Below are 27,998 nucleotides of genomic sequence, written 5' to 3' on the forward strand. Positions count from 1 at the left end.
TTCTTTAAAGTACAAAACTCAATCGTAAATAGCGAATTTGATAGCGCGTCGGAGGGAGATGATGCAGTAAATTTGAATGGATGGAATCACTAACAGCAACCAAGGTACCACGCCAAACCCGATGCCACCGAAACAGTCCATTTTCGCAATTAACTCTTTCCATAAAATGTTGGTCCTGAGAAGAACCAATTTTCTTTTCCCAATACGCCTTCTGTCCAATAACTAACTGCATCCAATCGCTTGATGACACCTTGCGTTGCAACTGTCCGACCGCCACTTGATGGTTTTTCGCTGAGCCTCCAAAGGTTGAAATAAATTTGCAGCATTGCCACACTGCCACCCACTTCGTGCTGCTGTGTCCGCTCCGCTGCATCGAATGTTGAACCGCCTTCTGTGGAATCCAGATCAAAACCCAAGTAACATTTCAAGTTTTATTCCGCTCTAGAAATGGTTTTCAAGATCGAATTTCAAGAACTGACAATAAAACCCATTACTACAGGATTACCTTCTGATGGCCACTATAAGAGTAAGATATGTCCAAGTGGCCCTCTCTCGTTTTAAGTATAACAAGAACAATGTTGTTATTGAAGTCGATAAAGAGACTTATAGTTGTTTGTTGACCGCGAGAAAAGTTAACATAAGGTTTGATCGGTGCCTTGTTGTTCCCGAAATTAGTGTTTTGAGATGTTTTCAATGTGGAGAATTTGGGCACATGAGTACGGATTGCAAAAATGGCATTGCGTGCTCAAAGTGCAGCGATCGTCACAAGACATCCGAATGCACGTCAACTGTATTGAAATGTGTCAATTGTATAAAATGAATTCCGAACGTAAAATGAAATTGGACGTGAACCACAGTGCCTTCAGTACTGAGTGTAGTGTTTATAAGCGATTAGTTGAACGGAAAAAGAGCAGCTTACGTTTCAATGAATAGCAACCAAGTTCTAGTAGAAATAAGAGCAAATTCGATATTTTGTATTTGAATATTGCGGGTTTGTCTACAAACTACGTTGCATTACGTAAGATTGTAGAAGATAAACGTCCATTTTTAGTGTTTTATCTGAAACTCATATAGTCGACATTGAAGCATTTGATCAGTATAGCATTCCGGGTTATAGTGTAGCTGCTTGTTTATCACATTCTAGACACACTGGCGGTGTTGCTATTTATGTCAAAGAATCAGTTCAGTTCAAGCTTCAATTGAACGAAGTTTGTGATGGAAACTGGTTCTTAGGCATTGCAGTTGTACGTGGCATGAAGATGGGTAATTATGGTGTTTTATATCACTCTCCCAGTGCAAGTGACCAGCGTTTTATTGAAATTTTGGAAAACTGGTTTGAGTCATTTATAGATCCTAGTAAATTAAATGTAATTGCTGGTGATTTTAATATCAATTGGTGTGACGATTCCAATTCGAATCATTTGAAACATTTAGCGGATTTTTTTTAATTTGAAACAAAAAGTAAATTCTTATACGCGTATTTCCCAGCACAGTAGAACTTTGATTGATCATGTGTATACAAATTTTGATTCTGTAACTAGCGAAACGAGTAATGATTTAAAAGTAACCGATCATGAAACGCTAGTCATTAACGTTACCGACAATAATAGTAATGATAGTAATTTAATTAAAATGAAGTGCTGGAGAAAATATTCTAAACAAGCAATTTCGGGTCTTGTCGAAAGAAACGTGGATTTTCAAGAAAATTCCGGTAATATAGATGAAAGATCAGCTGTTCTTACAAACGTTTTGAAATCCTGTACCAATCAATTAGTAGAACAGAAGATAGTAACTTTGCATAATTCTAACAGCTGGTATAATTTAGACCTTTTGCGCCTGAAACGTAAAAGAGATAAATTGTATAAAAAGTTTCGTAGAACTAATAATGAAAATCATTGGAATAGGTATCAGGTAGCGCGGAACAAATATTCGCAATCTTTGACACGTACACGTTGCGAGTATATTCAGAGGAAAATTTATCAGCATCAAAACAACAGCAAAGAGTTATGGAAAATATTGAAATCATTATTAAAGCCTAGTAGTTGCAAGCCGCGGTCCATAACTTTTAATGGCACATTAGAACAGTCAGAACAAGAAATTGCATCTAAATTCAACGATTATTTCGTCAATAGTGTCTTATCCATTAACCGATCTATCGAGTTAGTGGATGAGCCTGATGAAATAAAACAGCCGATAAATATTAACTGTAGATTTGAGTGTTTTCACCCGATTACTTTTGAAGAACTTAAAAACATTTGCTTTTCTTTAGGTAAAACGGCTGGAGTTGATAATGTTAATGCTAGAGTTATTCAAGATTGCTTTCATGTCATTGGACGCAACTTGCTGGACCTTATAAATGAATCGTTACAAACTGGGCACGTGCCGCATGTTTGGAAGGAATCACTAGTGATTCCAATACAAAAAGTTGCTGGAACGATTAAAGCCGAAGAGTTTCGTCCCATCAACATGTTGCACACATTAGAGAAAATTTTAGAACTTGTAGTTAAAGGCCAGCTAATTACATATTTAAATAGTAATAACTTGTTAATACCGGAACAATCAGGTTACAGAGAAGGTCATTCCTGTGAAACTGCATTGAACTTGGTATTATCTAAATGGAAAGAAAACATGGAGCGTAAAGATACTATTCTAGCTGTGTTTTTGGATCTCAAACGCGCTTTTGAGACAATTTCTCGGCCCTTATTGTTGAAAACTGTTAAGCGCTTTGGAATTTCGGGTTCTGCATACAAATGGTTTGAAAGCTATTTGTCTGACAGATCCCAACGGACTGCTTTCAATGATTATGTGTCGTGTCCCGTGGAGAATGACCTTGGCGTACCACAGGGAAGTGTATTAGTGCCCCTTTTGTTCATTATGTACATTAAAGACATGGGACGGGTCTTGCCTTATTGTGATATTAATTTGTTTGCTGATAATACTGTAATATTCATTGCAGCTCAAAATCTGGAGAAAACGATTGAATACTTGAATGCAGATTTGCATTCTTTGAGTAGATGGTTGAAGTACAAACAGTTAAAATTGAATATTAGTAAAACAAAGTATATGGTTATTTCATGAAATCGTTCAATTGATAATGTCTCTGTGAAAATTGATGACGAGACTCTTGATCGCGTACGGGAAATTAAATATCTTGGCGTGATTATTGATGATAAATTGAAATTTGACCAACATATTGACAATGTCATCAAGAAAATAGCCAAGAAGTATGGAATCCTATGTCGACTGAAAAACGAATTAAATACAGCTAGTAAAATACAGTTGTACAAATCAATCATCTCTCCTCACTTGGACTTTTGTCCTTCTATTTTGTTTTTAGCAAATCAGACACAAATATCGAGATTGCAGCGCTTGCAGAATAAGATTATGCGTTTGATTTTAAGATGTAACAGATTCACTTCCTCAACTTTTTTGTTGGATGCATTGCAGTGGCTCTCGGTGAAGCAAAGAATTGTGTATTTAACAATGGTGTTCATTTTTAAAGTAGTAAATGGTTTGCTGCCTCGATATTTGTGTGATCGAATTGAAAGAGGAAGTGACATTCATAGATATAACACTAGAAACGCGGAAGATGTAAGAACACCAAACTTTTTGCATGGAGCTTCACAAAATTCTTTGTTTTGCGAAGGAATAAATGTTTTCAATTCGATGCCTACACATATCAAACGTGCAACGACATTATCACAATTCAAGAGACTTTGTGTTTCACACGTAAAACCTGTATTATAAGCAGCTACTTAGTTGACTTTTATATTGTATCTTGACGAAGTTTGATCTTCGGACAGTTTGTTTGGACAATTGTGTTTTTTTTTTCAATTATTGAGGCACTAATAAACTATTTTGTTCGCCTCGATGATGATGATGGATTTTATATTTATTGTCGTAATTGTAATTTGACTTTTTTCTTGTGTAGTCTACAAAAGTTTGAGTCTCGCGCGCGTAAAGCAGATATGAATGATTTTTAAATTTATGTACAGACTTGCGCTTTTTCAGCTGTTTCAATGATTCTGCGGATTAGTAATAGGCTATCTAGTAGAGTTTGGTTTCCGCGGTTGATACCGAAACTTTTGATATCGACGGAGCGGTAACACAAGTTTTGATTTTGTTGACAACGACATAGTTTATTAGATTATTATTGATGCTTTGAGTGGCTAACGTTACTTGTTATTACATGAAACGCGATTCTTGGTGGAACTTTTGAAATCTGTGCGAGAGGTATCACAAGTTTTGCATTTGTATGCACTCGAAGCATCACTACTGATACTTATGAGAATCTGTAGATGAACTAAACAGTTTTTTACATTTAATATTTTTGCTGGATAGTAATGGAAAGTTAAGAAATTTATATCTGTGATGGTAATCAGATCGTTTTTGTTTTGTTTTGCAAATCTGATTAAATTGTTGAAAAATTAAATTCAATTAATTATCTTAAAGATAAATCGTCTAGCTCAAACCTTTGTAGGGGTATGTGGCGGGACCATCATCATCATCATCATCTAGATTACCACTATAAACCTCTTATAAGAGTATATAAAAATCCGTTTCAAGCCGCCCACAAAAAAGGGAATTTGGCTGCGGCAGCTGTCAAAAATTTGCTTTGAAAAAAGAGAAACAAAATCTTGCAAGCAAATAATAACAAACTAAAGTGTTGATGAAAATCATGATGATGATGACTACAAAATAATACTTTTTTAAGTTTTTTCTCCAATGTACTTTCATGGAAACGAGGTGCGCGCTCGATTTCATGGTGAAAGCTAGTGCAAAAATGAGAATTAGCACTACGCGCCCGCAAAATAATATAGTTTTGGGCAATGAATTTAAAATTATTATAATACCAATAACGTAAATCTTCGCTAAACTAATTTATATTACACCCAGATATGTTTGTTTTTTATATCCTTTACCAAAAACGTGTCTTTTTGCGGCGAAAACACCGTCTAATCATAAATTCCAGTGATAAATTTCACTGACTTGAGGATGGTTCTCCATTTCCAATATGGCCATCATAGATTTCGATCAGAAAAATGTTGCTCTTATTAAACACCGTTATAAACCCTTTGCAATGTAAATATTCTTATTGGGGTTATTCATTTGACCACATTACGACCCAAAATTATGGCTTTGATCGAGCTTTGAAAATTAGACTTATTATGCTCTTCGTTACAACCGTAGAGCTGCTAACAAGACCAGTCGGCATTTGACGTTTGAAGCTTTTCGAATAGATTTATTAGAGGTTTATTGATAGCAATAAGATCGCTAATAAATCTGAGCAACTAGCCATGGTGACTGCTGTCATAAATCCGCTATAAGAATTAAATAAATCTAACAAGCATGAAAATTGTTACTTGGGAATGGCTCGCGCGCGCCGAACAGCAGCTTTCTTGTATTTAATTAATTAAACCCGTAAGCCCCGCCCCTTTATGAGCTTATATGATGTAAATATAATGTGCACTCATAACGATTAATGAAGGGGCGGGGCTAATGGAATTACTTCATTAGATATAAGAAAGCTGCTTTACGCGAGCCATTTCGATCGGGTTTCCACAGACAACGGACCGTTCGGAGAATGATGAACTCTAAGAATCAAATGAAACTTTCTCGCAAGATTCTGAATTTGGTTATGAGATGTTGTTTATCTAAGATGCGTATTGTTGCGAGGAATGAAAACAGAAATTTGACTCAAGACGAAGTTTCTTCATATTACAAAACATTATCTTTTGGCATCTGTCTGTCCAAGCGACGTTTACTAATGGGTAGTTGTTGTAGTTTTCATAGTTTTCACAAAGGTGGCGTCTTCATTGATTTTATACAAAAGCCACCATTTTATACATTAGAAGGATCCAACTAACCGAAATAATTTTTTTGCAATTCCTGATCATAATACCTGGTTTACAGTTCGTCTTTGAGTGATAAAACGGCCTACTTTTCCATACCAACGAAATGGGTGCTTTAATGAACATTATGCAACTCAAATGGGTTGCATAATATTCATTACAGCACTCATTTGGGTGCTATAATGAAAAACCAACATAAGAACAGTAGTTACATGACTACATTTTGCTGAATGAGCTTGGGTAAGTGTTCAAATAGTGTATTCTCTGCGTTGCGTAATAATTGAAATAGTTCGATGGACATGACATCAAAAATTTTCATCTATCGCTTCACGGCTTTGCAAACTATGCAATGTGGCACGGTAACATGGAATCTGATTGTTTTTGCAGCAATACAATTTATCGGCAACAGTGATCATGTGGAGAAAATTAGACTGTACATTTTTGGTACAAATTTATCAAATTAAAGTCCATTTTTCGTCATTACAAAAAATAGCGTGTGCAACTCGTTGCAAAACTCGATTTTTTCAGCACTCGTAGTATTTATCCAACTCGGCAAGCCTCGTTGGATAAACGTACAACTCGTGCTGAAAAAATCATCTTTTTGCAACTTGTTGCACAAACTACTATTCTTCAAAGTGCAAAACTCAATCGTAAATAGCAAATTTGATAGCGCGTCGGAGGGAGATGATGCAGTAAATTTGAATGGATGGAATCACTAACAGCAACCAAGCTACCACGCCAAACCCGATGCCACAGAAACAGTCCATTTTCGCAATTAACTCTTTCTTTCCATAAAATGTTGGTCCTGAGAAGAACCAATTTTCTTTTCCCAATGTTCCTTTCCAACTAACTGACACCACAATTTGTTATAATTTTTCAGCATCGGCACTAGTGGTGCGGGTTTGCCACAGTGCTATTTTTATGGTCAACCTTTCCGTCATATGAAATTCTGGTTCGTTGAGGTTGAATGATCTGCAGCAACACATCGAGCACCACCACAAATGCGATGGATTTTCTTTTAAAATGTTATTAGCGCCTCCGTGATGCTGTGTCCGCTCCGCTACGATCGCTTTGATGCGTCTGCTATGCGTAAAATCTTGTTCAAACTGAGGATTAGATCCACACCCGCAAGTGATTGATTTTTGATGTCTGTGCAAGTGATGCATGTACGTTATTGGTTAGTTTACCTATTTCTAAACTTTTTATCAATTATCGATAATAAATAGTTAAAATCAGTATTTTCAAATAAATACAAAGAAGCGTTGACTCATCCTTGATCGAATGCTGCAAAAAAAATGAAAATCCATCGAGAAATGGCTTAGATATTAAAGTTTAAAGTCTATCATATTTTCGTGACGGTCCCCGATTTTTGCAATCGTAAAGTGTACCCCAATATAGAAAACACAGACGTAGTCCTACGTCAAAAGTACTCGTAAAACAAAATCATTTGGCACACTTTTTGAGGGGTAACAATAATTTCACACAAAAAGGTGCTCGTTGCATCTGACAACTCGTGACAGCGCTTGCTGGTTGCAGATGAAGTTACATTTTTTCCTCTTTGCAAGTCCCGTCCCAGTATAGCACTATTTATGACTCATCTTTAGTGCTTTAATAATAATTCTTTCATTACTTACTTATAATGGGGTTTCCAGTGAGCTTTAAAAAAAGATTGAGTTTGCCAATCCGAAGATGACGAGCTCGACTATCTGATCATAGTGCATCCACTGCGGGAGATCGAAGTAATCTGTGCGCGGGAATGCCAGCACAAACATTTTGCTGCTTCGCATTTTCTTGACTCCGCCTTGCATTCCGCGATAATTTTGAATTTAGCCTGTTTTGTATCCTTCCTACCAAAATCAATATAATACGTAGTGTTCCACAATCATTCACATAGCTGCGGTGCATAGCCCTAGTGATATAATACGGACTGGCGAAGGGACGACGCAGTTTATAAAAAGGTGGGATGTCTGAGATCGGAAACGAAGGGATCCGGAAGAATATGCGGTCAACGGTTGAATTTCGACTGAGACGTTGCAGGCGACCCTTACGGAGATCTTTTATTCAACGTTCCTGTCACGGGAAGTGTCAAAGACAAAAGGGCTGCCGTGGTGGACGGCAGTGACGACAGTCATCCGGATGGTATTGTGAGTACATAGTTTGATTTTAATACAAGAAGATCTCTGTTCAATCCGAACAAATGACAAATAATCTCAATTACGTGGTATCCCAGGTAAGACTCAGTTTAATGTTCATTCATTCAATCATTGATTAGTTGTAGACTGATATGTACACGAACTCACTAGGGGCATCACTTATATTCTGTAATTTTTCAATAAGGTGAATCTATTTCTTTATTTTGCCTCTAAACATTGTCACCCACCCGGGAATCCTGACCCTAGTTTTCGGCCCACCTACTTTAGAGTCTTCGTTTCTCCGGGGTAGCTATTGAAGTCGGTTGAAGTTCAAGTGTTCTTGTAGAGAACACTTGAACCTCAACAACTATGAAAATACTTCAACTTGAGTTCTATTCGGCGACTATTTTTTGGAGAGATGAGGATTTTGAGGTTGTTGAGCGGAGACATTTAACATTTAAATTTCACATTTTTTAAAAAGTTGTTTATAACGGCGATTTAAAATGAATGAAAAAGGATCACGAAAGAACAACACTAGAGAACGGATTGAAAATATTAAAAAGCAAAATAAGCCTGAAAATACGGTTCTTTTTTGAGCGATATTGTTATCCGACCTGCAGGTTTTCCTTGATGACTCAATATTACCCCCTAGACCTATTGTCACGACTAATGTTGATATGGTATGTAATAAGTCTATGATTAAGTTATATTCCCCGGCGTCTCATTTTCCAAAACTTGAATTATATTATGCGAATGATGAGTCTAATAAGACAGAGGTATTTCATGATTCGATGGCAGGTGTCGAATTTACCCCATCTGATAACATAATAATGATGAGATACATGTGTAGGTTTATAATTAGAAAAGAAAACTATTTTTCCACAACATACACAAAATGATGTTCAAGTATGGATCGAAGATGGATTAAATACTGAAAATCAACAAATAATTGTCAAAAAAGCTTATACACCGATACCAAAATTTTACATAATTCATCTCCTCAATGGTGATCAATGCTGATTGTCTGTTTATTATTACTCTTACACATCTCCGCCAGTTACAAAATGACTAGAAATACAAGAAATCAAACGTTTATTCAAAGTGTGTCGAAATTCTAACCGATAATCACTTGAAATCAGATATTTGAAGTGGTGTCGGTTTTACCCACAATTCCCCTATGCAAATCTCCCGTCTCCTCCTGGAGGCGTCATGTCAGGTCTGTTTGGAGCCATGCATGGCGCACTGGGCTAGTTCGCGTTGAGCGGCAAACGATCGCTTTGGTAGGGTGTGCTAGCGGATTCTTGCAGCCCACTGCTAAACCCCACCACTTCCTATGTACACCGCACAGGTTGCAGCTTCTCAATCTACCTTGCTGATGTCAGGTCAATCGTGCTACACTACCAGCCAAGTACGAAAGCAGCCCTTAACTGGCGGTCGATTGTCATTGGCGGACCCGTGCAAGCGTGAGATTGGAGCTTTTAAGGTATGTTAACTCACCATTTTGGAGTAGAGACCACCTGTTATTTATGTAGAGTCGATCAGAAAACTGAAACACAGCTTTAGGAATTTCTTTTAACCGTAGCAGTCTGTAAAAGCAGCTAAAACGAGTTTGCCTTTACATCCACTAAAACACAGAGTTCACAAATAAAATAGTTTTTAAAAACAAACCTTTTACATGCGACCACTTCAAATTTTCCCGGCGTCAGTTTTCTCCATCTGGAGAAATCTATGTTTTATCGAATGTTTCCGCGTGATTTGAAAGAAATTCAGATAATGAAAGGAAAGTGCTGCGTACCATCTATGGTGGACCGGGCACGTAGCTAGAATGTCGGACAGTAATCCAGTGAAAATGGTTCTCGAGTACGATCCGACGGGAACAAGAAGGCGAACTGCACAGCGGGCAAGGTGGATCGATCAGGTGGACGACGATTTGCGGACTCTCCGCAGACGGCGTGTTTGGCGACGTGCAGCCATGAACCGAGCTGAATGGAGAAGACTTTTATGCACTGCACAGGCCACTCCGGCCTTAGTCTGATAATAAAAAAATCGGATGATGATATTCCACGTTGAGTTTTTTTGCTACGGAAATACGAGTATGATTGCGGTTGAAGTTTTTAATAATTGTGGATAAAACGATCAAATTTTTTTATGGATATTTGTGATGAGACTTTGATAGTGATTGTGATGTATACAAGCCGCTGCAACCAAAACTGTTCCACATTTGCCTGATTTTCTAGGGTATAAGGCTCAAACCTTAGCCTATTATGCTGTGGTTGAGCACATTTATCGATTTAAATATTCACATATTGAAGATCTTAAGCAAATTATGCCACCAAACGGCTTTCTTACTTTTGGTTATTACGCTAAATATTCAAAAACAATAATAATGGTTCAAAATCTATTATTTAATCCATCAACAGTTTTGTGCGAAATGTACTTTATGTTCGGCCAGTTTTCCTAATCTCGGCCCTGGTGTTGGATGCTTTTTCGGCCCATGAAATGTTGGTGCATTATTCACATTATTCAGCCGAATTTTAGCAACGAGTGTTCTAATATTGTTCAAAAAAGTTTTGGTTAATTGTGTCACTATACTAATGTAAATAGTGAATTTAATATGAATGCTAAAATAGTGTGATTGTTATCCGTTCATCTAATGTGCGAAAATAGGTAAGTCCATTCCAAAAACTACTTTATTTGGGCAAAAGAAATATCTCTTGCACTGCCTGCTAACTTAAGTGGTTGCTAACAAACCGAGTCAGAGCAATTTTTCACGCAGGTTTATTGCGTTTATCAGTTGAAGACGTGCATAAATCTTGCGTAATATAAATAAAGTCGGCATGATACACTTTTTCGAAGAAGCATTGATAAATATCTCTCTCTAAAAAACGATGTATTATTGTTGAATTATCGATTAATTTGCGTGATGAGCCAACGTTGGATCCAGGCCTAACATTTCCTCCCGTTACCCTATATCCATTTGCAAAATTTCAGGCAAATCAAACAAATGCTGTTTGATGCGCTGTGTAAAATGCATTTTGAGCCAGTTTATTATCGCAGGCAAACGGCATTTATGAGTTTTATATGTAGAGAAAGTACGAGGCAATAATGTTATTTAGATAGGTGCACTTATAACCGGCGCAGTTGATATTGTTTACGTTAAACCAGTTGCTCAAACAGCTCAAAGCTGGGTGCTCGTCTGCCACACCGGGATGAAAAATGTGACCCAACAGCTTAGAGCAAATTACGCACATGAAACTGTGATCTGTAACAGCTGAGAGCAACGCGTATAAATATAATGATTTGTTGGAGAAAATGTATGTGTTTTATTAATAGACAGAATGCTGTATAAGTTTTTTTTTCGTTTTTGACATTTTGATGGCAAAGCACGGAAAATAGTATGAAGTGTCACCTAACAAAGACCCAGTCGAGATTTAATTTCAATTCACTCAAAATTTCAAATCACAAGGTTCTGGCTTGGACATGCTGGTTCGCTTTAGATTTGGTAACAAGCGTAATTGAGCCGGTGGACCAATTGATTTTAACTCCAGAACAATTTGGATAGCCAAGGACATCGGCTATAGCCTTATTTGAATGATGCACGGTGCTCCAGTCACGGATATACTTTCGAACTTTCATGAACCTCCGTGGTTTTCTCATGAACAGAAAGCTTAGAGTACCAGGAAAAAGAAACGGGGTGTTTTAAAATCTTTCATCAGTGAAATTTTAAATACGCCCTATTTTAAAATTGTATGGTTTTTCCCATATTCGCGTAGATTGGTAGAGCTATAAATCTGGTGGAACAACATTGCTGAACGCGTAAGTTTTCGCTCCTAATTGCACAGTTTACACTCCAGATTAGAAAATCCAATGTTTTCATGGTAATAAACTCAAAATGTCAAGACATGTTATCATATAGAGTAAATGATATGTTCCCAATAGTCATGAAGATCGATTACGAAAAGTTTGCATTCTGTGTTTGGAAATGTCGAGAATTCTAATAAAAGATGAAAACACCTGAATAAAGATTTAAAAAATAATAATAAAAGCTGTGTACAAATGCCAATGCTTTATTACGATAAATTCAACGAATTTATTGGATAATATTATAAGGAAAGTGTCACATCTAAACATAATAATTTATAGCAAACATAAAATATATTAAGAAAATTATTCTGAGCTTTTTAGTGGAATGTCTTCACTTGTCATAAGACGAGTTTGTACCATCCCATTTAATTCCACCACTTGATTGTACCTTGACAGATACGTATTTCGACCTCAACAGTAAGGTCGTCTTCAGTGTCTCGTACTTGACTCGACAAGTGATAAAATATATATAAACTATAACACATGAGAAACATCTTTGAAGAGTTGCTCAAAGGCTTCATTGCAATATTTATAATATTTCTAGACCAACATTTGAAAAGGGCGTAACCGCCAAAATTTATTCCTTCTGATTCTTCTTCTACATATAAAGCTATATATGTAGTCAAAGAATCAAAAGGAATAAATTTTGGCTGTTACGCCCTTTTCAAATGTTGGTCTAGATTTTTTAATACGGCATAAGAATGCGTCCAAGCACATGTAGGCTTTCCTATTCTCATGCAACATATCTGCAGTTTAAACACTTTAGATTGGTTTTTTCTTCGATATCCGTTGACATCACAACCATCGAAATATTTGGCGAACTCTATTCAAAATATGTCAATCTGGTAACACTTCTTCTAAAATCTGAACGAATTTATTTTGTTCTTTCTATTAGAACAGCAGTGCATGCGATTGGTATTAACCAGCACGTTTGTGGCGTCGGTGGATGATGGTGCAGTGCATATGCGCTGGCAAACCCACTAACGCAGAGGGTGTGTGTGTGGCGGAAGGCATCTACGTGAGGTGGGCGTTGGTTGGCCTGTGTGAATATTGTATGACTATGATCCCTCAGTGCAGTGCCGACGATTTATCACCCGTATTAAACATTACACTCGGATAGTGATGCGGATGATAGATACCATCTCGATTATTTCTGCATTATTTGTTGAATTGATGGCCTGGTCGATCAAATTTGATGTGCTTTTGCCCTGAAAAATAGATGGCAATTTGTCAAACACGCCCTGTCGAGCGTGGTGATGATTCGGAAAATTGTTTTATCTGAAATAATGGAATTGTTTTTTTTTCTTTCTGTTTTTTTATTTAGCTTACCTGTTGACTGAGTAAACTTCCAATGGTAACTACGACAATAACGTTCGTCAAATAGCAGACACTCCAGATGCCAGAAGACAAAGAATATTCCTGTAACGGCACCCCTCGTTTGATGTTGAGTATGACTTCGAATCCATAAAATAGTAAATAAACGAATGATCCCGCTACGGCAATCATAACCTGTGGAGTATATGACAGTTGTGTTTTTCATCAGTAGACAATAGTAACACATAGTAAAAGATGAAAAGTTAACGAGGGCACAGAGCTGAACCACATTTATATGGCATAAAATCAAAAATTATTCTTTTTAGACTAATACTATCTGAAATTTTGATAATTAGCTTCCCAAGTTATGGAGTTTCCCATGTGAGGATTGTTTTGTATAATCATAGCTAAAAATCTGCTTGTTCTGCAACATTTAAATGTTCACAAATAACAATGTCGTTAAAACATGTTTTAATTGTATTGGAAATATTTTTCGAGTTGGAGAATATAAGAATAAGCGTGACATCCAAAGTGAAAAGCAGGTTGAAAACATTCATTCAAATTTGCTTTAACTTGATTTTTTTGACCCTGATATGACTTCCTTCATCATTCAAGCTCTTTTCTGCGCACTCGATTTTTTTCTTCATACTGTTTATGCAAGCGATACCTGAGCACTGTAACATAGATTCACTGTTTCCGTGAGGTCGCTTAGTTGGTCGTAAATCTGCATATATTGCTGGATGGTTTGAATACCGTTTTTCTCCGCCACCAGAATCATTTTCGATCCTCCAGGAGGAATCATATTTTTCCTAATACAAAGAAAACTTTTCAGCTAATGACACAAATCACGAGCAGAAATCTCACCTTATTATTCCGTTCAAGACCCATAGACGGAAGAGTATCAAACATCCCGCAATCGTAAAAATTGTCACCAGCATAGTCAAGCTCAGATTTGAATAGGTGAAAGCCAGAATCTCAATTATTTCGAAATCTCGTTCAGCAAAGTGTCCGATATGCAGAAGCAGAAATGCCAAGAAGCTTATCCCTGACCCTACGACCATAAGTAGATAGTACTGAGTGTACCTCATGTTGGCTCCCAACGCCAAGAGCTGTTGATCCACGCGAAACAAGCCGACGTACAAAGACCAGACTTTGGCGCGGTTGTAGAAATTCCACAAAACTCCTAGCACCGCCGAAAGATAGCACGTGAACCAAATTAGGCGACTTCCAATAACCTGCAGTGGTGACACGTTTGCTGGTGTCTTGAAATAAAATATGATGCAAATCCACAAACCGAAACCCATCGATAGGTGTGTCATGAAGTAGATCTTGTCGAGAATGCTGGTCCAAATTTTACCCGATTGGATTGGGCCATCAATGGTGAAGCACGCGTAACCGTTCGCTTTTAGGAAAAAGTAGTGCAGCAGCATGCAATCATAAATGTTCTCCTTGGGAAACTTCCAAATCATCCGGATGGTTTTGAAAAGGTCGGACATGTTGCTGCTTCACGGGTTTATCACGATATGAACTGAATGCAATCGATTAACGGACGATTGCACGGCTTATAAATGTGACCGTGGACTAATGAGTTCGTAATCTTTGATATATTTGCGTCCTTCATTTATTTTATGTATGAGGTACGCATCTAAACAGATAACACTGAATCAACAATTTGATGCCACAATATACGGTTCGTCCTTGGTAGTGCCCCTCGCTCGCCAAATCGTTTTGTACCTGGTACACAAACCTAGCTCGCTTTGCTTCCCAGCTTGTTGTACCTGCCGGATTGGAAGCGAACACCATCTCTGTAGGGTTGCTGTCCGGCATTATTGCAACATGCCCTGCTCATCGTATTCTTCTAGTTATTGCCTCGTTCTGTATATTAGAAAATACAGGAACACCGTCTTCGGCAAGAGGTCGTACAGACGGAACACTCAACACCTAGATTAGACAGGGCAACACAGACAGGACACATAACACCCAGTGGACCGGTGGAAAATTTTTCGATCACGAATTTTTTCTCCTTACCGGGGCGGGAATCGAACCCACGCCTTATAGCCCTTGCGTCTAGTCGATTTACGTCGCTAACCACACGGCCACGAAGCCTACTCGCTGGGGAATTGGGCAAACTCGTGGTTCATCCTTTTCCGACACACACAATTTTCTTGCACACCGCCAAAAATGCACTCCTCGTCAAACTCGTGTCACATCGGGCGTTCTTCCCCGATGCGTCATTAATGGTTGCTCTAACTGTCGCCAAGAGCTCATTTTCTGCCTCAAGATGCTGCAAGTATGCATTAGCGATATCAGGTTGCATCAGTTTCAGTCTCTCTGGATCGTGCCGAGGTACCCGTCGGTACCGGGCATTGTTGATGATGGATAGTTTTGGGCATAGTTTTTTTTTATGTCTTTGTTAGAGAGCCTCTCAGCCCGAAGCTGGCTCGTCTCCGGGCACAGTTTAACAATTATCAGATAGAGTCGAATTTAGAACCACGATAGTGGATTATTCGAGCAAACGACATTTTTAGCCGGGCAAATAACGTTTTCTGTCAAACGAACATTTTGGCCAAATGATCTCATTTCATTTATTTAGTCTACATCTATACAGATAACACTGAATCAACAATTTGACGCCACAATACACGGTTCGAGGCCGCATCTCTCCATCCTAGAATACGCCCCACGCTCGCCAAGTCGTTCTGCACCTGGTCTGCTCATCTCGCTCGCTGCGCTCCACGTCGTCTCGTACCTGCCGGATCGGAAGCGAACACCATCTTTGCAGGGTTGCTGTCCGGCATTCTTGCAACATGCCCTGCCCATCGTACCCTTCCGGCTTTAGCTACCTTCTGGATACTGGGTTCGCCGTAGAGCTGGGCGAGCTCATGGTTCATTCTTCGCCGCCACACACCGTCTTCTTGTACACCGCCAAAGATGGTCCTAAGCACCCGTCTCTCGAATACTCCGAGTGCTTGCAAGTCCTCCTCGAGCATTGTCCATGTTTCATGTCCGTAGAGGACTACCGGTCTTATTAACGTCTTGTACATGACACATTTGGTGCGGTGGCGAATCTTTTTCGACCGCAGTTTCTTCTGGAGCCCGTAGTAGGCCCGACTTCCACAGATGATGCGCCTTCGTATTTCACGACTAACGTTGTTGTCAGCCGTTAGCAAGGATCCGAGGTAGACGAATTCCTCGACCACCTCGAAGGTATCCCCGTCTATCGTAACACTGCTTCCCAGGCGAACCCTGTCGCGCTCGGTTCCACTCACAAGCATGTACTTTGTCTTTGACGCATTCACCACCAGTCCAACTTTTGTTGCTTCACGTTTCAGGCGGGTGTCCAGTTCTGCCACCTTTTCAAATGTTCGGCCGACAATGTCCATGTCATCCTATTTATTTATCATCAGACTAAGGCCGGAGTGGCCTGTGCTGCACATAAAAGACTTCTCCATTCAGCTCGGTTCAAGGCTGCACTTCGCCAACCACGCAGTCTGCGGAGGGTCCGCAAGTCGTCCTCCACCTGATCGATCCACCTTGCCCGCTGTGCACCTCGCCTTCTTGTTCCCGTCGGATCGTTGTCGAGAACCATGTCCATGTCATCCGCGAAGCAAATAAATTGACTGGATCTGTTGAAAATCGTACCCCGGCTGTTACACCCGGCTCTCCGCATGACACCTTCTAGCGCAATGTTGAAAAACAGGCACGAAAGTCCATCACCTTGTCTTAGTCCCCGGCGCGATTCGAACGAACTGGAGTGTTCGCCCGAGATCTTCACACAGTTTTGCACACCATCCACCGTTGCTTTGATCAGTCTGGTAAGCTTTCCAGGGAAGCTGTTCTCGTCCATAATTTTCCATAGTCCATAGTCTATACTGTCGTATGCCGCCTTGAAATCAACGAACAGATGGTGCGTTGGGACCTGGTATTCACGGCATTTTTGAAGGATTTGCCGTACAGTAAAGATCTGGTCCGTTGTCGAGCGGCCGTCAACGAAGCCGGCTTGATAACTTCCCACGAACTCGTTCACTAATGGTGACAGACGACGGAAGATGATCTGGGATATCACTTTGTAGGCGGCATTAAGGATGGTGATCGCTCGAAAGTTCTCACACTCCAGTTTGTCGCCTTTCTTGTAGATGGGGCATATAACCCCTTCCTTCCACTCCTCCGGTAGCTGTTCGTTTTCCCAGATTCTGACTATCAGTTTGTGCAGGCAAGTGACCAGCTTTTCCGGGCCCATCTTGATGAGCTCAGCTCCGATACCATTCTTACCAGCTGCTTTATTGGTCTTTAGCTGTTGAATGGCATCCTTAACTTTCCTCAAGGTGGGGGCTGGTTGGCTTCCATCGTCCGCTGAACTGACGTAGTCATCTCCTCCGCTGCCTTGACTTTCATTGCCTGTACTCTCAGCGCCATTCAGATGTTCCTCGTAGTGCTGCTTCCACCTTTCGATCACCACACGTTCGTCCGTCAAGATGCTCCCATCCTTATCCCGGCACATTTCGGCTCGCGGCACGAAGCCTTTGCGGGATGCGTTGAGCTTCTGATAGAACTTGCGTGTGTCTTGAGAACGGCACAGCTGTTCCATCTCCTCGCACTCCACTTCTTCCAGGCGGCGTTTCTTCTCCTGAAAAAGGCGGGTCTGCTGTCTCCGCTTCCGTCTATAACGTTCCACGTTCTGCCGGGTACCTTGCTGCAGCGCGACCGCCCGCGCTGCGTCCTTCTCCTCCAGAATCTGTCTGCACTCTTCGTCGAACCAATCGTTCCGTCGACTTCGACCCATATACCCGACGTTGTTCTCCGCTGCATCGTTAATGGCTGCTTTGACTGTATTCCAGCAGTCCTCAAGAGGGGCCCCATCGAGCTCACCCTCTTCCGGCAACGCTGCCTCGAGATGCTGCGCGTGTGCAGTGGCGACATCAGGTTGCTTCAGTCGCTCTACGTCGTACCGCGGCGGTCGTCGGTACCGAACATTGTTGATGACGGATAGTTTTGGGCGCAGTTTAACAATCACCAGATAGTGGTCAGAGTCGATGTTAGCGCCACGATATGTCCTGACGTCGATAATGTCGGAGAAGTGCCGTCCATCAATCAGAACGTGGTCGATTTGCGATTCTGTCTGCAGTGGCGATCTCCAGGTGTACCGATACGGGAGGCTGTGTTGGAAGTAGGTGCTGCGAATGGCCATATTCTTGGAGGCGGCGAAATCAATTAGTCGTAGGCCGTTTTCGTTCGTCAGCCGGTGAGCGCTGAACTTTCCAATACTCGGTCTAAACTCCTCCTCTTGGCCAACCTGAGCGTTCAAATCTCCTATGATGATTTTGACGTCGTGGCTTGGGCAGCTGTCGTACTCACGTTCCAGCTGCGCGTAGAATGCGTCCTTATCATCATCAGTGCTTCCGGAGTGTGGGCTATGGACGTTGATTATGCTGAAGTTGAAGAACCGGCCTTTGATCCTCAACCTGCACATTCTCTCGTTGATCGGCCACCACCCGATCATGCGCCTTTGCATGTCGCCCATCACTATGAAAGCTGTTCCCAGCTCGTGTGTGTTGCCGCAGCTCTGGTAGATGGTATGATTACCTCTAAACGTTCGCACCATTGATCCCTTCCAACAAACCTCCTGCAGCGCTACGATGCCGAATCCACGGTTCTTGAGCACATCGGCGAGTATGCGTGTGCTCCCGATGAAGTTGAGAGATTTGCAGTTCCACGAACCGAGTTTCCAATCGCTAGTCCCTTGTCGTCGCAGTGGTCTTCGCCGATGGTTCCGGTCCGTACTCTCTTGTTGATTGTTCGTTGCTTATGATTTTTTAAAGGCTGGCTTGCAGGGCCTGACACCAAACCCCCTAAATTTCCGGAGGACCATTCCTCCTTATTTTCGGTGGACCATGGTGCACAGTTTCACTTAGAGTCCCTCGCTGGCACTCGGACGATGATCAGCCGCCCCTAACATGGAGAACAGACGCTGTTGTGAGCCGATCCTGACATGGAGAACAGACGCTCAATAAGATTTTCACCTCCGGAGAGGAGCAAACCCCCCCTTCCCTGTCAGCATACGACCATAGTTCCCACCGGGGTTGGTTACCCGATCTTTCCTAAGGTTGCTCGTATCCCGGCCAGCACCACGGGGAGGTAGGGATAGGAGTTGCTGGGTAAGAGGCTAAGGACCGCGAGATGGGGTCTATTTTATTCTTTCAGGTACGCGAAGTACCAATGGTACGCATTACCCAGCATTTGCCGTGTCCCCAAATGACCTATTAGGCCAAACGACTTTTTCGGCCAAATTACCGGTTCGGCAAAATGGCCCTTTTTGTCAAACGATTATTTCGGCAAATGGCATTTCCGGCTGTATAACCTACCCGGTAAAAATCGTTTACTCATTAATGGGTACTTTTCCTTCGCTATCTCTTTCTCTCTGCTGAAAAATTCACCCAGTAAACGTGTTTCTCTATGTATTTGGCCAAAAAAACATATTCGGCCAAATGGCCGATTCGGCCATATCTCCCTTTCGGCCGTATGTCGCTTTCGGCCAAACGTCAAACGACGTTTACATCCGTGTTAGTTCGGTTGGTCAGTTTTGTCGTTATTCATCGCTTGAAATAGTTAAAGCGGATAAAGGGTGAACGGTAATACCACAAAAGTTCAACTCAATGGACGCAGTGGTTCTACGCTCTAACAAAAAAAAAAGGGTGAACGCCCAATCTGCACGGTTATAAAAAAGTATCTAATATTAGGTACTTTTCACTCAACTCCCACACTTTACAGCCCTTGTTGAGTGGTTTTGCTTTTCATTTTATGACAACAAAGGGAAGAGGAGGGGGATGCAAGAGAAAAAAAAGTACCTAAAATTAGGTACTTTTTTTAACCGAATGTGCTGTAGGTTTGGCGGGAGAAGAACAGCACCACAAACTTTAAGTTCATTCCTATCCCAACTTCACTCTGAGTTTTTGATTGAACATTCCGATGAAAACGTCCTAACCCAAGTAACATTTGGATTTCTATTTGGATTTATTCAAGTTTTATTGCAGTTTTATCAAGGATTCCCATAAACTGTAGAGTTTTATCATAGTTTTCATCTAGTCCAAGTTACCTCAAAGCTAAATTCTCTTATAATAGTTTTATGATATGCTCCAGGTCCATCTTAAGCTGTTTATTTTGATAAATTATGCAGCAAGAGCACTCTATCCCAATTGAAACCAAATAGTTTTGAGAAAGTTTTATGGTACTCTTCATTAAGAAAGAACGATCTTCAAAATGCCATTATAAAACTTCCTTAAAACTATGTGGTTTTGATTGGGAGAAAGTGCTCTTGTTGAAGAATACATCAAAACAAACAAAACATAATGTCAAATCTGACGCAAACAAGTGTATAAATTAAAAACTAGTGGATCGAAGGCAAAAATAATGTAAATTTATCCAATGGAAACTCCATTTGCGCAAACATCTGTTTTTTTCTATCGGAGTTTTCTTTCTACCGGATCATCAGCTGCAGTTTTCTTTCTATCGGATCAAATTTACCACCAGCTGCATCAGCTGTCTTGATCTTCCAATACCATGCAGATTTCATATCCTCCCATTTATCATATGATCAACTCTACTCGTATTTCGAAGCTAGTTTATATAATGAGTGAGAAGTGAGCAGAGAGACGTCTTACTTCTCATGCTACACTTCTCACTGTGAAAGATAAGAAGAGCGAAGTGAGAAGGGAGACGCCTATTTTCTCATCCATCATTTCGTACTTCTTATTTTTCACTTTTCGCAATGGAAAGTGAAAAAAAGATGATTAAGAAGTGAGATGACAAATGTCCTATTTGGCCGAATGACCTATTCGGCCGAATGACCTGCTGACCTATTAAGCCAAATGACCGAACGGGCCGGTCAAATGGCTTTCGGCCGAATAAGTTTCGGTTGAACAGACCTTCTTCCATCAACGCGTTGCCATCATGGGTGTAAAGTTTGCTCTTCCAATATTTTAAAAGTGATGGTTTAAAGAAGTTAATGAACATTTATGGATTATATTTGCCAACTACGACAACTCCTGGAGGTCATGCCGCCCGAAGTCGTAGTCGTCGATGTGAAGAGTTACGTCGCAATGCATCTGTACTTAAGATTCGCTTGCACTGAAGAATTTTATGGGGATCAATTTTACTTTATGAGAATATAAAAATACTGTCATCGAGGGTGACAATTGGTCAAATAGATATTAGAATGAGTAGAGGAAGGTGGTCGGTTGTCGGCACTCTTTTGTTCTTGGTTCATAACTTCACCCTATTGAACATAGTTTTGATATTTGCATACCAATGGAAGCTAAGACATAAGCTAATAACTGGTGAGGAAACTTAATTTATTCTATTTCTTAGAAAATTTTTAAAAATAGTATCATTAGGTGTTGATTTTATGCCGTTTAAAAAAAGTTGGTCGGTTGTCGGCACCTCTAAGAAAACATTAAAAAAGGAAAAATATGAACTGTTGGCGATATGTCTAAAAATATCACGATTTATTATTTAGATGGTAATGATGTTATATTAAAATACATTATAGGGTAATTATTACCAATTTTGTTAAGCGTTGATTTTATACCGTTTCGAAAAAGGTGGTCGGTTGTCGGCATCCTAAAAAACCCACTCAAAATAAAAAAGTATGAAGTGCGTGCGTTTTGGCTGAAAAGATCAAGATTTATTGCGTCAATAGCAAAAACAATACATTTAAGTACATTATACACATTTTATAAAGATTTCTAAAATCGCAATTAGGCAATAAACTGATGATAAGTAACCCTTTTGAAAAATGAAAATAATAGTTAAATTGTGACCGCTACGATGGCATTCCATATTGAATCACAAAATGGAGTGAATTTGCTTTGTAAATATGTAATGCGTTCACCATTTCGATCGTTTTACTACGGTTTATAGCACTAAGCCATTTACCAAAAAAAACTTTGGAGTGGGTTTTCACTTGACAAAAAAGTGTTTTCTCTGTAAAACGAAACAAAAGCTTCTTCATGCTTCGGAAATGGGCACAGCAAGATCGTACTTACACAGCACTCGTATTCAGTGTTGTGCTTAATCATTATCAGACGATCATGATTGCAATTTTCATGTGAAAACTTTTCAAGTGAAAACAGTAGGCGAGTTGTCACCGGCGACAACTTCTCAAATTTTGTACTCAAACGATAATAAACACAGAATTTTCATTCAATCATTAATCTTCACTAATAATAGCTAATTGTTAACAGTCCCGTTATATTTTCTATTTGGCGTTATAGCTTCATGCTAGTGAGGAAAAAGAGTTCAAAATGTAACGGTAAATGCTTCAAATCAAGATACGATTTTCAAACGATTCTAAATCGCTGGCGAGTTTTAATCACTTGATAATTTAAAAGTAAAATCGCGGGTGAGTTTGATCATCCTCGATTTTTCGAAAATTTGATTTTTCCCAACCCTGCTCGTATTGCAAATGTCAAAATGGATGTGGTCATGTTTTCTGTCAAAAGTTACGACTGTGTGACGAAAAGGTCGACAAATACGTATGTAGTTTTCTTCTATAAAACGTCTTCAGCGTTTCCAGGAGTCTCGTTTCGACCGTCTTCCAGTGCGGTTGGTTTTTGCGCTCTACTTTTGTGCGGTGATTCGCCTAAAAGTAGAACAATAGAACCAGTGCAGTGACCGCGGTCGAAACAAATGTGTAGTGTTTAAAAAAGTGCTGCAGATCCGGAAGACGTGCGCATGTTTGTGCTTGCAAGGGCTGATCGATTGTTATCAAGGGCAATGCCCTTGCTAATATTGCGATCAAGGCTATGTAAATGCTCAAACATGTTCAGCGTCAGATTTATTGAGGAGAGGTAAGGTTTTGATTATCCGTAAATTTAACACGCACGCACTCACACAAACGCACACACACATTTACATTATACACACATACATATACACAAATACATACATATACTGATGGACATGAGTGTTCGTCATGTTTTCATAGTAGTTCTATTAAAACATGACGAATACTTTTGTCTATCAGTGTAGACATATAAACACACATGCACACTCATATACATCATACAAAAAACACGTACAAGATTTTTATCATATATTAGGTATCTATATTATTGGAAGCGTTTGGTACGGGAGGTCCACGCTTTCTTCCTTTCCCCTTGATTCCAAGCTATTGAGTGACTTTAGGTATTCCTGAAGTCGCTCAATATCTAGGAGTCATCTCTGCGGTAATACTGCGTAGTTGGCCTGGCCATATGAAAAGAAAAATGACGGAATTTAGAAACCGTCATTTTCCAGGATGCTTTCAAGTATTGGCTACGCATGTATGAGATTAGATTAGATTAGAAAAGTTACGACTGTGTGACGACAACAGTCCAGTGCCGGCAACCGACCACCTTCCCCTACATATTTATTAAGTTCTCAAAAAATGTCATTTTCGTTCACACGTTGCCACGTTGATCACCTGACGTTGATCACCACGTTGATCATCAATGAATTAACTTTGATTTGTCTCGATATTCCCTTGGAAAAAGGGGTGCCGACAACCGACCATGTTTGGGTGCCGACAATCAAAGGTAGCAACCAAAAGATATTTTAGTTACCAGATAAAGATTGTCGCTTCGGTTCCCTTTGTTCTGCTGTCCGAAACATGTGTGGTACCTAACTGTCAAATCGTATGTATTTTTCCCTCATTGAAATTTAGATCCCCTATCCTCGCCAGCAAAATATGTTCCGGACAGCGACAATCTTCATCTGGTAACTAAAATCTTTTTAGCAACCATTTTGAAAAGTAAAAATAAAATATTAATTTCGAACGCTACGGTAGCATTCAAAATTGAATCACAAATAGACTTAATTTGTAAATAGGGAGTGAGTGCTAGTAATGGACCCTGTGCGTATCATGGACCCCTGAACAAATCCCCAAATTAAACGCTGGAATCGATTATTTTCTGCAAACTTCCGTCGGGTGGAGTTGCTGCATGTAACGAGACAGCAGTTCCATACATACGGTATGGTATGGTATGGATAGGGAAGCACAAATTTAGTTATATTAACTAATTTGTAAATGTAAACATGTCCATTAATAGCACACAAGGGGGGGGTCCATAATAGGCACAAGAAACATGTGGGAATGGAACATGTAAATCAAATGGGAGGACCACAATACGTATATAAACACACGCAACGACGAGTTGCGTAGTATGGACCCGGGGATGACCATAATAGGCATACTAGTAACATAATTTTAAAATTCTTGCTTTAGTAGTAAACATGTCTGTTTTGGCTAGTTTTATGTACGAAACACAATGCTAATACCTGTTGCTTGTCATCTGGTGCAGCAGAACTACAATTCGGAGCGACTGAAGCAAAGTTTAGTCGTTAAGGAGTCCATTACTAGCACTCACTCTCTACGTAATGAATTATCCTTTAGTACTCGCGTTTTCAATGGCACACCATTCGATACGGAAGCAATGCACAACTGTCATTTTCATTGTTTCTGCTTTGCTGCATCGCAGCATGCGTGAAAAAATAAGAATGACAGATGTGCGTTACTTCCGTGTCGAATGGTGTGCCCTTGAAAACGCGAGTACTTTGAAACTTGGATTCCGTCAGGAGTGCCCTTAAGCACTTCCACAGTTATTAACTGCGAGGTTTATAAGCCAAGTTGGGGTCTCCAGTAGCCTTGCGAACAAAGGCTCAGGATTCCCAATCCGGAGATGGTGAGTTCGATTCTCGGTCCGGTCTAGTATGTTTTCGGGTTGGAAACATTCTCGACTCTCTGGGCATAGTGTATCTATTGTACTTGCCACACAAGATACATACTCATGCAATAGCGGGCATAGAAAAGCTTTCAATTAATAACTGAGGAAATGCTAATAGAATACTAAGCTGAAAAGCAGGCCAAGTTCCAGTTGGAATGTAGAGCCATTGAAGAAGAAGAAGAAGAAGAAGAAGAAGAAGAAGAAGAAGAAGAAGAAGAAGAAGAAGAAGAAGAAGAAGAAGAAGAAGAAGAAGAAGAAGAAGAAGAAGAAGAAGAAGAAGAAGAAGAAGAAGAAGAAGAAGAAGAAGAAGAAGAAGAAGAAGAAGAAGAAGAAGAAGAAGAAGAAGAAGAAGAAGAAGAAGAAGAAGAAGAAGAAGAAGAAGAAGAAGAAGAAGAAGAAGAAGAAGAAGAAGAAGAAGAAGAAGAAGAAGAAGAAGAAGAAGATAAGCCAAGTTACCATTTTTGCATTTGTATATCATGATGCGTGCGGTAAGGCACGCGGCTACAAAGCAAGACCATGCTGAGGGTGGCTGGGTTCGATTCCCGGTGCCGGTCTAGGCAATTTTCGGATTGGAAATTGTCTCGATTTCCCTGGGTATAAAAGTATCATCGTGTTAGCCTCATGATATACGCATGCAAAAATGGTAACTTGGCTTAGAAACCTCGCAGTTAATAACTGTGGAAGTGCTTAATGAACACTAAGCTGCGAGGCGGCTCTGTCCCAGTGTGGGGATGTAATACCAGTAAGAATAAAATAATATCATGAGGCTAACACAATGATACTTTTATGCCCAGGGAAGTCGATACAATTTCCAAACCGAAAATTGCCTAGACCGGCACCGGGAATCGAACCCTGTCACCAAAGCATGGTCTTGCTTTGTAGCCGTGCATTTTACCGCACGGCTAGCTAAGGAGGGCCCCATAGCAACCGACCACCTTCCTCTAAATGTTTCAATTACTTAGAATGCTTGTGAAATAGATTGAATTAGGGCAATAAAACTAAATTATGTCAGACCTTTTTGGATGATTTTGTAACCCGACCTCAAGACTGTCGGTGAGAGCGACGACCTAATTCACACCCCTGGCTCCATTGTCACTCCCAATGACGGTTAAGGCTCTACCAGACATAAGTGATTTTATCGCCGCGACGGCGACAACTAGTCGGCGCGATTCTATCGTTGGGTCGCTTCAGGCTATGTTCCATTTATGCTTCCATACCAATGGCGACAGAATCGCAGTCGCCAAGCGATAAAATCGCGTCGTTGGCACACCACAAAAAGACATTTGTTCAAATCGTCAAACTGAGTCGATTGGTATACTACACTATGGGCCTTCAAGCCTTCAATGCAAAGATCGATTTTTAAGTGAGGCTAATCTTTGGCTATCATCTTTGAGTGCAACTTTGTGGTTCCGAAAACAAGCTGCGTCCTAAAAAGCACAAACACTCACAAACACATACATGTATTGTATATCTTCAACTTAATTCTAACTTTAAGCATACGATACCTGAGCACTGTAACATAGATTTACTGTTTCCGTGAGGTCGCTCAGTTGGTCATAAATCTGCATATATTGCTGGATGGTTTGAATACCATTCTTCTCCGCCACCAGAATCATTTTCGAACCTCTGGTAGGAACCATATTTCTCCTAACAACGAAAAAGAATTTTTTAACATATATGAAACACATCAGATGCTGTAGTCTCACCTCATTATTCTATTCAAGACCCATAGACGAAAGATTATTAAATTTCCCGCAACCGAATAAATTGTCACCAGCATAGTCAAACTCAGATTCGAATATGAGAAAGCGAGAAACTCAATTATATCGAAATCTCGTTCAGCAAAGTGTCCAATGATCAGAACCACCAACACAATGGAACCCATCGCTGACCCCCCAACCATTAGCAGGTAGAACTGAGTGTACTTCATGTTGGCCCCCAACGCCAAGAGCTGCTGATCCACGCGAAACACGCCGACATACAACGACCAAACCTTGGCGCGGTTGTAGAAATTCCACAAAACTCCTAGCACCGCCGAAAGATAGCACGTGAACCAAATGAGACGACTTCCGATGTTTTGAAGCGGCGATATGTTCGGCGGTGCCTTGAAGAACTTGACGACGCAAATCCATAAAACGAAACCCAGCGATAGGTGTGTCATGAAGTAGATCTTGTCGAGAATGCTGGTCCGGATTTTACCCGATTGGATTGGGCCATCGATGGAGAAGCACGCATAACCATTTGCTTTAAGGAAAAAGTAGTGCAGTATCATGCACTCAAAGATGTTCTCCTTGGGAAACTTCCAAATCAGCGGGATGGTTTTCAGGATATCAGACATGGTGCTGCTTTACGATTTTGTCACGCTAGGAAACGAATGAAAGTGATGATTGCTAGAGCATTCTATAAATGGCATTGCGTAAAAGTGAACACGTAATAAATGATGTATTGCCGTACTTAGCTACGTTATATTGATTAAGTAAAATCATTTGTCAATATAGTCGGACTCGATTACACGTGGTTTACGATAATCGAGAATCCAAAGCATATACATCCCTATTCTTCCCCAACTATAATTGTTGGATTATTGCTTTATATAATACTTCGGTTTATATTTTCTGGTTTGTTGATTTTTATCGGTGATAAAAATCACCGATAAAATCAACAAGTTAGTAAATATCTCGCTTAACTTTTCAAAAGGACCTAAGTAATATTTTTTTTTTATGAATTAATTTGAATAATGCAATTAAAAGATTTCATATTAGTCTGTTGATTGCACTATTCAAATGAATTCATGAAAAAAATGTTACTTAGGACCTTTTGAAAAGTTAAGCGAGATATAAAGTTTTACGGTGGCCTACACGCCAGCAAATACTTCGGTTTATGGAAAAAGTGTATTGCATAGAATTAAATAAGAAAAATGTTAAGATGCAGTGCGAAAACCTTGTAAATTTGTCTCCTTTTGGAGTTTATAAACCTCTGATATCACTCAAAATTTCGATTCGACAAGTTAAGCATCGGGTAAATGTTGATTGAATTAGTTGGAAAGCACCGGCATGCTTGCTGCTTTATCGAATAGT

The 27,998-nt window shown here is 40.0% G+C and overlaps 1 protein-coding gene across 1 annotated transcript in view; it reads right to left on the reverse strand.

Moving 5' to 3' along the window:
- LOC134221663 (putative gustatory receptor 28a) overlaps window positions 1-27,259 on the reverse strand; it is a 47,255-nt gene extending 19,996 nt beyond the window's left edge. The window contains exons 1-4 of the mRNA XM_062700853.1: window positions 26,628-27,259; window positions 26,451-26,568; window positions 13,178-13,357; window positions 12,988-13,056 (exon numbers count right to left, since the gene is read on the reverse strand). Of these exons, the coding sequence (XP_062556837.1) occupies window positions 12,988-13,056; window positions 13,178-13,357; window positions 26,451-26,568; window positions 26,628-27,259 (999 nt within the window). The remainder of the gene's footprint in view (window positions 1-12,987; window positions 13,057-13,177; window positions 13,358-26,450; window positions 26,569-26,627) is intronic.
- Window positions 27,260-27,998: the final 739 nt, after the last annotated feature.

Source organism: Armigeres subalbatus, chromosome 3 (assembly GCF_024139115.2).
Source record: "Armigeres subalbatus isolate Guangzhou_Male chromosome 3, GZ_Asu_2, whole genome shotgun sequence".
Classification (NCBI taxonomy): Eukaryota; Metazoa; Arthropoda; class Insecta; order Diptera; family Culicidae; genus Armigeres; species Armigeres subalbatus.